This window comes from Phodopus roborovskii, unplaced genomic scaffold (genome assembly GCF_943737965.1).
Source record: "Phodopus roborovskii unplaced genomic scaffold, PHOROB, whole genome shotgun sequence".
Lineage (NCBI taxonomy): Eukaryota > Metazoa > Chordata > Mammalia > Rodentia > Cricetidae > Phodopus > Phodopus roborovskii.
The window spans coordinates 17,603,001-17,615,438 of NW_026126418.1; the positions used below are offsets into that span (position 1 = coordinate 17,603,001).

A 12,438-nucleotide genomic window follows, 5' to 3' on the forward strand; every position below is an offset into this window, starting at 1 on the left:
TTTCTTATTTTTCCACATTCTTATGTTTTTACATTTCTGCTAATTTTTATTAGGTTCTTCTCCAGCTACTACCTCTATTATCTCATCATTTTTCTAAAATCTCTCTTCCCCCCTCAGAGACTTGAAACAAAAGATAAGAATTACAGAGTTAATTCTCATTGGTCAATAGCAGGGTTTCATATCATGCACCCAAGAAGTAAGATACCTTAAGTTATAAAATCTGGCTAAAAACAAGCTAAGCTCAGACAGAACATTCATAAATTAAAATAAATTTTCTTGTATTTATTTGAGAGGTGGGTTTCAGAACCCCAAAGACCAAAAATAAATAAATAAAGGAATAACCAACTACTCTTGTTACTTTGGGAAACTTAACTAGAAAATTAGGAGCAGAAACATTTGTGAATGCCACAAGTAAAATTGGGTCCCTTTATGACACTGTGAGTCCTCAGAACCTAGAAATTCAGAGGGACAAAGTTACAGAGTCTAAGTGTTGCTGCATCATTTGAACACATTTTAAAAGTGATTTTATTCATGCCTGCTTTAAAATTCCAGTTAGATCTTCAATTTCTAAAAGGGGCTTCTTGCAATTTGAAATTTATTATAGGCTTATATTTGGAGACGACTGAATCTCCTTCTGTTTTAATAATATTGACTTTGTGCATCCATGTGAAAAATTATATTTCACATTTCATCATTTCATAATTGTGTATATATACATATACATATATATATATATATATATATAAAATCAATACAATATATGTATTTTGGCACTTTATATTTTTTAAGTTTGTTTTGTTTTCCTCAGACAAAATCTTTCTACATAGTATTGGCAGTCCTAAAACTCACTATGTAGAACAAGCTGGCCTCAAACTCACAGAGATTTATTTGCCTTTGCCTTCCAAGTGCTATAAGGAAGATGCCAAAGAAGGGAAGCAGGGAGGGTGAAAAGAACAGCTTTAGTTTATGGACTGTGGATAAGAGGAGAGATCATGTTGTTGGAAGAGTAAACGTTAGGAGAAATGTCTCTAATTGTGGAGGCTTTTAGGAGGTGAGGTGGAAATATAGTTCAAGGGAAACTCCATGTTCTGTAGACAAGTGAGAAGAAGGATCAGAAGAACCATAGGGACCAGAAACACTAGGAGAGCATTGCTCACAGAATCTATGTATTATGGCTGAGTAGCCTGGTGTTTGGAGGGATTCCTAATAGTTGGGACAGAGATGGTCATCGACTCTTTTGCCTACTTATGGGACCCCTTTCTTTCTACTACATTGCCTCCTTCTACCTTGAAGCAATAGTATGTGCCTGGTCAGATAGTAGCATCTTATGTCATGTTTGGGTGACATCCCTGGGAGGTCTGTTCTTTTATGAGAGTAGATGAGGGGAGGGGATCAATGAAGAAGGCAGGGGTGGGCTAGAGAGTGGGAGGAGAGGAGGGAGGGGAAACTGTAGTTGAGATATAAGAGAGGAGAATAAAAAGTAGTAATTTCAAATATTTGCATATGGCTCTTTTAGTAGATAATCCCAGCACACATATCAATGTATGACAACAGAAATGTACCTTGGTACATTCACTACCAATGACAAACATCTGAGAATAAGGGCATTCATTGGCTCATGTCATTTAACAGTGATGATGTCCAGATGCTTTTCCATATGAGGTGTGAAAACTATGTGGAATAAAATATTTAACAATGAACAAATCAGATTTTTTTCCCTTGTATGATCTTTTCTGGAAGATTCCAGTGAGCTAAGTACCAGTTTTCCCTTCTGATTAAGGCTCAGTGTTCTGTTACTCTAGTATTACACTGATCAAACCTACCCACTGTATATGAAAAGAATAAAGTTAACTGCCAAAATTTTACATTTAGTGTTATAGCTAATGAATCTCCAAAATTAGTTTCTTGGATTAAAGCATATTCTTTTGACCAGACAATAGATATTTTCATATGTAAATGTACATTTTATTTTTTGATAAACATTCAGCTGTTCCAGAAATTTGTGTTTCTTTTGGATGGACATCATCTTATCTAAGTACTCAGTTCTTCAGATTGAAATGCAGAAGTTCAAAAAAAAAAGTTTTCTAATTCTTTGGGGACACTGCCAAGTGTCCACAAAAATGTCAAGAAGTAACACCTCTCAAAATTATATCTTGGAAAATCTTAATGATGGAGAATTTCCAAGTGCTTTGTTGGGTGGGGCTACATGCTCTCAAATCCCATGGATAATTCTTTAAATTCCAGTTGTAAGTCAAGGAGGAAAGGTTTCTGTTTTCACTTTGTTTTTCCTGATAACCTGTTGCAAATAGCATATGAGGGTAAGTGTTTTGCCCTTCCTTTTTGTTCAAGATGAGAGAAAAAATTAGAAGAACCCTTAGAGTTTGACCAGACTTTGAGTAAACCTACTCCAGGAGCATGTCATCACTAGAACTGTTAAGAAATTGGTTGACATAAGTGAGATTTAGAAATCCTTTATTTAATATTCAGAGGGGATTTGTAATTAGGCTGTAGTGTGTAAACTGTGGCTGCTGTGCTCAGTGATGAGGGAAAACAACATGTATGAAACCTTTTGGATAGGACTTGATGCATAATAGACATTCACTAAAAACAGTAGTTATTTAAAAATAATGAGAGTTTTGAAGTGGGATGTAAAGCAATGATTCTCATATGTTTACTAAAATTAATATTATATTTAAAATTTGTCTATAAATTAAGGCCAAATCAGTTAAGAATGCAACAATCACATGTTTTATTTTCCCTCAGCAACAGAATTAGTTTTAAACATATTTCCATCTTCTAACATTTCCTCATTTTTAAGATTTAACAGTCAAGTTTCATGGAATGTATCCAGAATCCTGATTTAAAACCATGGAATTCTGTCCTTTTTATACTTAATAATAAATAACATAGATTTTACTGTATCCACAAACACATATCAGCCAACTTCATAATAATGGGAATTAAGGTAAGAATGATATAAGTCACAGAGTGAAGTATTCAAATTAAATGTATCTACTTATTCTTCCTAATTGTGTTTGATGTTTGTGAATAATTATTGCTGGTTCCTGTTTAAGAATATTCAGGAAAATTGAGCACCTGGAGCCCTGACTATGTTGGTGCTGTCTATGACTTAAGGTCTACTTTTAGTCAGCTGAATTAACAAGACACTAGAAGAGTCGTCAGGTGCCCTCTGGAATAATCACCAGTGGAATCACAAGAATGGTATCACAGCCCATTCCATTCAGAAATAGCAAGATAATGACAATTGATGTATTTGAAACAATTATCAGAGCATCAGTGAAAGCCAAGAGAAGGTACCAAAATCTGAAGGGGACATAGTTCCCAGATTGTCGTGTAAAGGAACATTCTTACCTAGATGGGTGAGTAGTAAATGTTTGACTCATATAAACGTCTATATGTGCTTATTTTAGTCAGCTCTCTCTTTCATTAATATATGTAATGTATCATCTTACATTATATTGTTTCCCTGTCTTATTTCACCTTTAAATCATTTTTAGGGCTCAGGTTATTAATATAAAGTCTCCAAACATTATTCATATGATTTATAAAATAATTAAATACATGAACAACTATTGTTGGCATTTTAAGGGTTATAATTGAAATTTGCATAATTTTAAAAGGGCATATTTTATTAATATACTTGTAAATTTTTACATTTTATGTAGATGCTTAAAAATCATGCTGACATCAATATTGTCTATCATCATTGATACATGTTTTCTAAAATGTGGTTACAATAACTGTCTGAAGGTCTTTTACAGGTCTCTGAGTTTGATCTGTGGTACAATGTTCATGTTCTTTCAGAGGGTACAGAAGTACCTTAGTTTGTTCTGTGCAAATGGCTACCATAAGAGCAAGCTGGCATTGCTAGGTATTTGATGGTAGAAATTAGACATTTTTAAAAATTCACTTTTATTTTGAATGATTTAATTGAGTAAACTTTCCAAGGGTATATGTAATAAGCATCATTCAATTAGTGTAACTTTTGTCTTCCTTTTACTGTCCCAGTCAGTTTGATATTCTTGATACAATGAAGTTATGTAGAGCAGGATGTCTGAGGGCAGTGTCATACATTTATTTGTGGGCAAAGGACACATGTTTAGGTTTATGTTTGTCATTGTTCTGATTTAGTAAAATAGCCTTCACTTTTTATCAAGGAAACTTCTCTTTTTCAAAAGACAGACACTAATAGAGAAAACCACGACTAATGAAAATACAGAGTTGTGGAGTAGTACAGATACACTCATCAACAAACACTCAAACACCTTAGTCTTAGGGAACTTTTTAAAGAATGGATAGAAAGGTTGTAAGATCTGAGTTTCAGAGAGTTTGTGGTGTGATTATGTCTCCTAGTAATATCTAATTTTCATGCATAAATTCTCAAAACATGATCACCTGAACTTGAGCTGAACAAGGGTGACTCCAATAAACGTGCCGATGTGGACTGGAATAAGTTCACAAGGCATCAATGCCACACAAGAACTATAGACAACAAAAGAATAGTGAGATATGGAGAAATAAGTCTTCTCTAAAGAAGAGCAAACAAATCCAATACTAAATGCTCAGACCTTGAAAACATATACAAGCAACATTACTCAGACTGAATAAATTATGTGTGTATGTATATGTGTATACATATATGAATATATATATATATATATATATATATATATATCCATATACAAACATGCATGTAATAACAAAGAACATAACGGAAAAACATGAATTTGAGAAATATTAAGGAATGGTTTAGAGGAGAGTTGGAAGGAGGAAAAGTAAAAGTGAAATGTAATTATATTATAATTTCAAAAAAGAAATGTCACTAAATATTAAAATATATGTATTTCATCACTGTGACTGACAGGTTTTCTCTGTGCAGCTTTGGAGCCTGCCCTGGCACTTGCTCTATAGTCCAGGGTGATTGACTAGTAAAATTTTAAACACTATTGGTGGTAGTGCAGCTGGAAGTAGAGTGTCATCCTTCTTACACCTCAACACTGTCTTCTCCTGTTCTCTTAAGAGCCAATTGAACTCATGATCCTCCAGCCACCTTCTTCAAATCCCACCAGTATGTGCCACCAGTAGTGGTAGCACACACCTTTAATCCCAGTACCCTGGAGGCAGAGGCAGGTGGATCTCTGTGAGTTCAAGGCCAGCCTGGTCTACAGAGTGAGTGCCAAGACAGGCTCCAAAGGTACAGAGTCTTAGCAAGTTCAAACACAGAAATATCACCTGGTGTTGTAAGAGGTTTTAGAAACTTAAGTAATTTGTTTCAAGCCACAGAATGAATAGCAAATCCTATATTGGGCTTTTTCCCAAGAGTCAGGAGTTGGCATTCTACCCCATTTTTCCCATTCTCTTTCCTGCTTTAGCCTTAGGCTATCCAGATCCTGAGTCATGTATTGCTATACTTTCCTCCATGATAAATAGGTATTTGTTTAAGCTATGGTCATTTGAAGTTTGTCTTATTTTCCTGTTACTTGGAGATTATTTGTAAATGGTTTTGGAATTTGTAGTATAGACACCCAGGAGAAATGATTCAGACAGCCAACCAAGAACATAAAATATTGTACAATTTGCATATTTATTAGTTTTATGCATAGTTAAATAATTTCTGGTAACTGCAAGCAGAATTAACACACTAGGATTATTTTTAACTTCTACAATAAATAATAGTCTTTTCTTTATGCATTTTTAACAAACAGGTCTGAACATGGGCATATATTCACAAATATGAGCTACGTGACTGATACATGTCACTGAGTTATGTAAGATAATTCAGTGATTCTTATTATGTGTGCACTGGTGGAAATGAATGGAAAACTCTGTGGGTAAGGCATTTTAATAATTACTGAAAAACTACGTTTGATAATGGTGCAATTTCAATAGGAAACATTGCTACATTTCTAAGTCTGACATATAATCGTAATCTTAGGAACTAAGTACATACATTATACCTGAACATTTCTTCTTAATCACATGTAGTTGTTTCATTTTCTTTGTATGGAGAGTTCTATATTTTAAGTATTGAATAATTTATCTTTGCCTCAATCTGATTGATTTTCAACTATAATACTGAAAATTATTCTTTTTTCGTATTCTCAATGAAATCAAAGAGCTGAAAGAAATATTGGAACTGGCCTTAATTAATTATTGGTTTCCACAAAACTGTAAAGTGGATTAAACCAAATGTTTATCATCATTGTCAAATTGCATGCTCTCTATTGAGCATTCATCTTTTTGATGGAAACCATGCAAAACCAGAGTTTTGTAAGTGAATTTATCTTTCTGGGACTTTCACAGAATCCAAATATTCAAAGTTTACTATTCATTATATTTTTATTTGTTTACATTATAACATTTGGGAGCAATATGATGATTGTGGTAACTGTTGTCTGCAGCCCTAAATTACTGGCCTCCCCCATGTATTTCTTCCTTGTTTTCCTATCCTTACTGGATGCAAGCATCGCTTCTGCCATGACACCTAAGATGACTGTGGATTTCCTCTACAAGAGAAAAATTATCTCCTTTGGAGGATGCATGACACAACTTTTTGCTGCACATTTCTTTGGTGGGGCTGAGATGATTGTTTTGACAACCATGGCCTATGATCGCTATGTGGCTATTTGCAAGCCCTTACACTACTCTTCTATTATGACACGGAGGCTCTGTGGCACTCTGGTAGGGATGGCCTGGGCAGGAGGATTGTTACATTCTACTGTACAAATTATCTTCACATTGCAGCTGCCCTTCTGTGGACCCAATGTCATTGATCATTTCATGTGTGACTTGTTCCCATTGCTGGAGCTTGCTTGCACTGACACTCACATCTTTGGCCTTTTGGTGGTTGCCAACAGTGGTTTTATCTGCATCGTAGTCTTCTTGTTGTTGCTTGTGTCTTATGGTTTTATCTTGCTCTCTCTGAGGTTCCACAGTTCTGAAGGGCGATGGAAAGCTCTGTCTACTTGTGGGTCCCATATTGCTGTGGTGGTCTTGTTCTTTGTTCCATGTATATTTACATATGCAAGGCCTCACACTGGCTCCTCATTTGAAAAAATTATAGCATTATTTTATTCTATTTTGTCCCCCTTGCTTAATCCTATGATTTATACTTTTAGAAATAAGGACATGAAAAGTGCCATGTGGAAATTGTGGAAGAAATTGATAATGGTTTCAGATGAAAGGTAAAACAAACAATTATACATTATCAACATTGTTATAAAATATAAAAAGTCAAAACTATTACAAAGACTAGGGTGGGTTTATTACCTGTAATGAGTTAGTGCAATTCTGCAAAACTAGCATTATTTTGGGGGTTAGAGAGTGTTGTTTTTCCTTTTATATCTGGCATGTCCCCTGAGTTGCAAATAACCACCTATAACTTAAAAAGAATTGAATTTTAAACTTACGATGTATCAATAAAAATGAATGCAATCAAAATTACTAATAACAATGTTGGCTATTAATGTCATGCTTTCAAAATTCTGAAAAAAAAGTCATAGACCTTTGTATTGAAATTTGCTCAGTCTACATAAAGAGAAAGAAATAAATTTATGATTGTGATCTGTCTAACAGCCATAATTTAGGAAGGAGAGAAGGAGAACCTTTACAGAATTATTGTTAGTCCCTGTCTCTTTTGACTCCATTGTTTCACTGGAGCTTTTTGCCATTTGCTGTAGAATTTGAATCACTTCTTAATATCTTGTGATATAATACTTGATTCACCCATTCCAACATGTACATGTTTTCTTTTTGGGTTGAGTAACATTTTATGCCAATCAGTCTGGGACAGGAGATGGGAAGTGCCCATGGTGTTTTTCAAGGAAAGTCTCCTTGAAAAATAACCCAGAAGAATTATTGAGAAGCTACAGAATTAAGTCAGTTGTATTGTTGCTAGATTTAAATTCCCCTTGCATACCAACACTACTGAAATAGTAAAAAGAACAGATTGAGTGTTCTGAAAATAATTAAGTTATTTTGTTCATTCCTTAGTCTTACATATTCCCAAAGCTATTGTCTATGATTAACATGTAGCCATTTTCAAGCCCTTTGTTGCTCTTTCATCATGGGGACTCTGATGAGGGTATATTGGATTTGTAGCTTCTTGCATTCTATCATTCATGCTCTTATTATTTTGTAGTTGTTATTCTGTGTGCCCAACATTATAATCCTCTTGTGTGTGACTTGTATTCTCTACTGTATGTACAATATTTCTTCCTAAGAATGTATAAAGTAAAAGACAGAAATTATTTTAATTAGTGTCATCTTTTTGTGAACTTCATGATTTGTTAAGTTTTAATTCATTTCTGGACAAGTATGTTCATTTCAACAGACTTAGATATTTATAACCAACCACAGAAAGACATCCTGATGTGCTTTTCCTTCATGTTCTTAAAAGTTTGTTACCTGTACAATCTAAGAAGTCATATATAGCATTTCTGTACACATATTGTAGATCTGTTGGTGTTCTCCTGGGCTGATTCCAAAATTCACCTATAATAAATGAATTATAAAAATAAATATAAAGGCATCATTATTGTAAGTTTACTTTATTTCAGTGAGTCGATAACCAGTAGTGGTAGGACTTTATTTTTATGTTTTAATATTAAAGAATTTGAGGATTTGTCATAGTGATTTTCATAATGGCTGAAGGGATTTTCACTATCTTTGAATACGTCTTTGTTCCCTCTCTTAGAAATAAAGTCAGACTTAAAAACAAAGGGACTACCATTACAATTGAGTTACCTGGAGAAAGCAATCTTTATTCTTGATTAATAGGATATACTACAAAGAGTGAATATACACCAAGGCACGAAATACATTTGGTTGTAATCTCCTTCCTATGATGGTTTGTCTTTTCCTTTTTGACTAGGCTCTTATCTCCCAATCATATTTCATTTTGCTAGTCTGTAAAAAAAATCAGTACACAGAAAATGATAGAACAACAATAAAGGGGTTACTATAAAAGGCTATCACATTTCTAGAACAGAGGCACGGACCCTTGTACAAACAAAGGGATTACTTGATAGGGAGGATTAAAACATTTTTATAAAAGTCTTACATGAAGGGGGAGATAAAAATATTTTAATTCCTTGTTCTAAGCAAAACTTTATTGTATTTGATAGAAAAGACTCCTTTTTCTTATACCTCTCACCCTCCATTTATGTGATTCTCTGGTTTGTTTGCTTTCTTGACAGTTATGAGTTTATATTTGAATTTTCTTACTGGACAAACATTTTCTTTATTTAAAAATTTAATATATATTTTGCATAATTTTACAATCCTCATTGCAGAGTCTACCACATTTGATGGTAGCAATGTGTGAAAGGATGTTATATTTTATGTATGAAATGTGTATGAGCTAAGGAGAAACAGAAGATGCTATCAGAAAATATGTAGTTCTTTATCTTTTCTATAGAATTACAAATAAACATAAACCTGCCTGGAAGATACTTCCACTGCTACAATACCAGCATGAACATTACGCGAGTAACCACTATGCTCTGTTAAAGTTCATGTTCACCTCATGAGATGATACAAATACATGATGCTTTTGATGGGACCACAAACCTGAGGCCAGATAGGTCATGGACCCTATAGGAAAACTACTGCTAATATTTGGCTAAATGTACAAAGCAATAAAATGAACTGTAAAAACCTTCTCAGAAATGCTTCTTGAAATAGATGTTAATTAACAGAAAGACTCACAGCTAAACAATGTGCAGACATTGACAAGTTTTGGAGCACACCTAATCCTTCAAGGCCCAGGATCTATTTGGAAAAAGTGATAGTTCTTCACAACCAGAACTGGCACATGAATTTATGAAAACAAAATTTACTAGATACAACATGGAAGATACATATATAAACTCAGAAGATAGACAGCTGTCCCAGGACTGGAAAAACCTCAAACCACATAAAATCCAAGCACAGAGAAAGGGAAGTAGGCATATAGTTTCACAGATAACCAAGAAATTACTTATAAGGGAATGTCAGTTTTCCTCAGTGGAGAAGCACCAAGAATATTGACCAACTGTCAGGGAAGGCCCATGAACAGAAGTAGTCAACACAAAATAGGATTCCATATGTATTTTCCTATGGTTTTTACTTTGTTTTTGTAATATGTTCTTTTTTGTTTGGTTTTTCTTTTCTTGAGAGATAAAGATAAAGAGGGAAAGAATAAGAAGTTGGGTAGATAGGGAGGTTGGGCAGCTCTGTGAGGAGTTGGAGGAAGAGAAAGGACATGATCAAAATATTTTGCATGAAAAATATTGAAAAAAATAAAATTAGGAAAACTTAATTCCAAAGTTTTCATGTAATGATTATGCAAATGACTGGAAACATCTAGGATTTAAGAGATACAGAAAAAGAACAGTCATAGTACTTCATCACTGGTGGTTTGGTATCACTTGTCTTTAGTGGGTTTTGTTGTTGCTGTTGGTTAGCCAGTTTTCTTTTTACACTTCTTTCTACTTTTATGTATCAATTCATCCACTTGTGAAGATCTCCAAAATTAATATCATATTTTAGTTATCTATATATAATTTGTAATTAGGTTATAAAATTCCTGCCTTGCTTTTCCATTCTCCATACTCTCCCATATAACACTCTCTGTTGTCCTTCAAATTCACAGCCTTTTGTTTTGTTTTGTTTTTACTATTACTGATGAATTCGGAGTGAGTGGGATCTAAAGAATGTTCACACTTGAATTTGTATAACCAAGTGAAAATAAATGTACTCAAATGCCAATAAATATCATTCAAATTATATAATCATATATATATATACATATATATATATTCTTCATATACTCTCCATAAAATATTTTTCTTTCATGACAATTCTTGATATAGCATTTTCAAAACAAGATATACACTTTCCTTGCAGATTGACAGAAAAATTAGAAGAACTGATCATGACAGAACTCAGCTCTTATGCTGGAAGTTACATAGCATTTTGCTTTAATTCTACAGAGCTGCTGTATCCCACCTATTACACAACAGAGCTCTGTCCCCAAACATGATACTGCTATATTAAAACATTTTCAGACATAAATTCAAGAACACTTAGAAAAGAGTTAATATTTGGGGGAACATAAAAATTATACTTTTTTAAAAAGAGAAATTAATGTTTCAAACTGAAGAAAATATAAAACTTTTCTTAGTGGAATAATTCACAATTTGGGGGAAAATATGAAGGAAACAATGACCAAGATCGTAGTAGCTGATAGAGGTCCAGGGAGGCATACTTCCCAAGGTCACTGCTCTTGGAGATGGTTCAGGACAAGAGTTCCTGCTCTAAAGGATTGCTATTTCAGGTTACTTATCAAAATTTTATATTTTTGTATCCCTCAAAAACTTATTTGCTAAGTATTTTAAGAAATTTGTAGCCTCCAATTATTTCTAAGATTTCCTTTCATAAAATAAATGTTGGTAAAGTATACAATTTTGTACTATTCAGACAAACCAGTATTTTTCAATACTTTGTCATAAGAGCAACATACTTAAGAACATTTTAAATAGCAAGATATTTATTGAACACACAATGCTACAAATGAGAATATGAGTTCTCAATTGGTGACTTGGAGAGACACTAAGCTGGAAGTTATCTTCCTGTAGATTTTGGACATTTTCTGCTGTAAATGATACAGATTCACACTTATGCTCCTTAGAATCCGTAGGCCTCATCTTCTTCTTTTTTTTTTTTTTTATTTTTTATTTTATATGTCAATCCCAGTTCTTAAAACACATAATCTTTCTACTAATATACATTAACATTTAGGACATGGTTTTGCCAATTTTCACTTATTTGAAGCAACAACATGAAGATTTCTGGAAGGAAATTATATTACTAATGCTGTCCTCCCTTCTAGGTCACCTTCTGAGTGGCAGCTCAGGAACGAACTCTAAAATACGTTGACTCAGTGCACTCAGACTCACTTTAGTTCCACACTAATTATTCACCAAGGGTTCTTACTGTATGATATTTATAGCCATTGTTTATTTACCCATTTTACTTACTTCTGATCTTCTTCCTGCCCAAGCTTCTGTTCTGCCTTAGATGGCTGTGGATGACTTCTCCTCCTGGAAGTACAAAGACAGAACATTCTGACTTTCTCAAATGTCTGCTGAGCAGTTTAGTAATTGAAATGGAGTATGTGTGAAAGACAATGCTGCCAATCTTAAGGTTTGAATCTTGCACAAAAATTGTCACCCAATCACATCTAAATGTAGTAATACATGATTTACTTAACTCAAATAAGAATAAATGATATGTTTAGAATTAATGTGAATATTTAATAACTAATAATTATTCACAAATATTCACTAATATGAAAGAATTGCTCAATGTAGTGATTACTTAATAATCAAAAGCCTTGAGGACATACTATATTAGCTTTACTAAAAGAAAAATATT

General features: G+C 33.6%; 1 protein-coding gene across 1 annotated transcript; it reads left to right on the forward strand.

Moving 5' to 3' along the window:
- The first annotated feature begins 6,264 nt into the window (after positions 1-6,264).
- Positions 6,265-7,209, forward strand: LOC127221959 (olfactory receptor 4C15-like). Its single transcript, XM_051183891.1, has one exon. The coding sequence runs from the start codon at positions 6,265-6,267 to the stop codon at positions 7,207-7,209; it is 945 nt and encodes a 314-aa protein (XP_051039848.1).
- Positions 7,210-12,438: the final 5,229 nt, after the last annotated feature.

What these genes read in the sequence shown, in the direction of transcription:
- LOC127221959 (XM_051183891.1), top strand. Translation starts at nt 6,265, where the DNA reads ATGGAAACCATGCAAAACCAGAGTTTTGTAAGTGAATTTATCTTTCTG.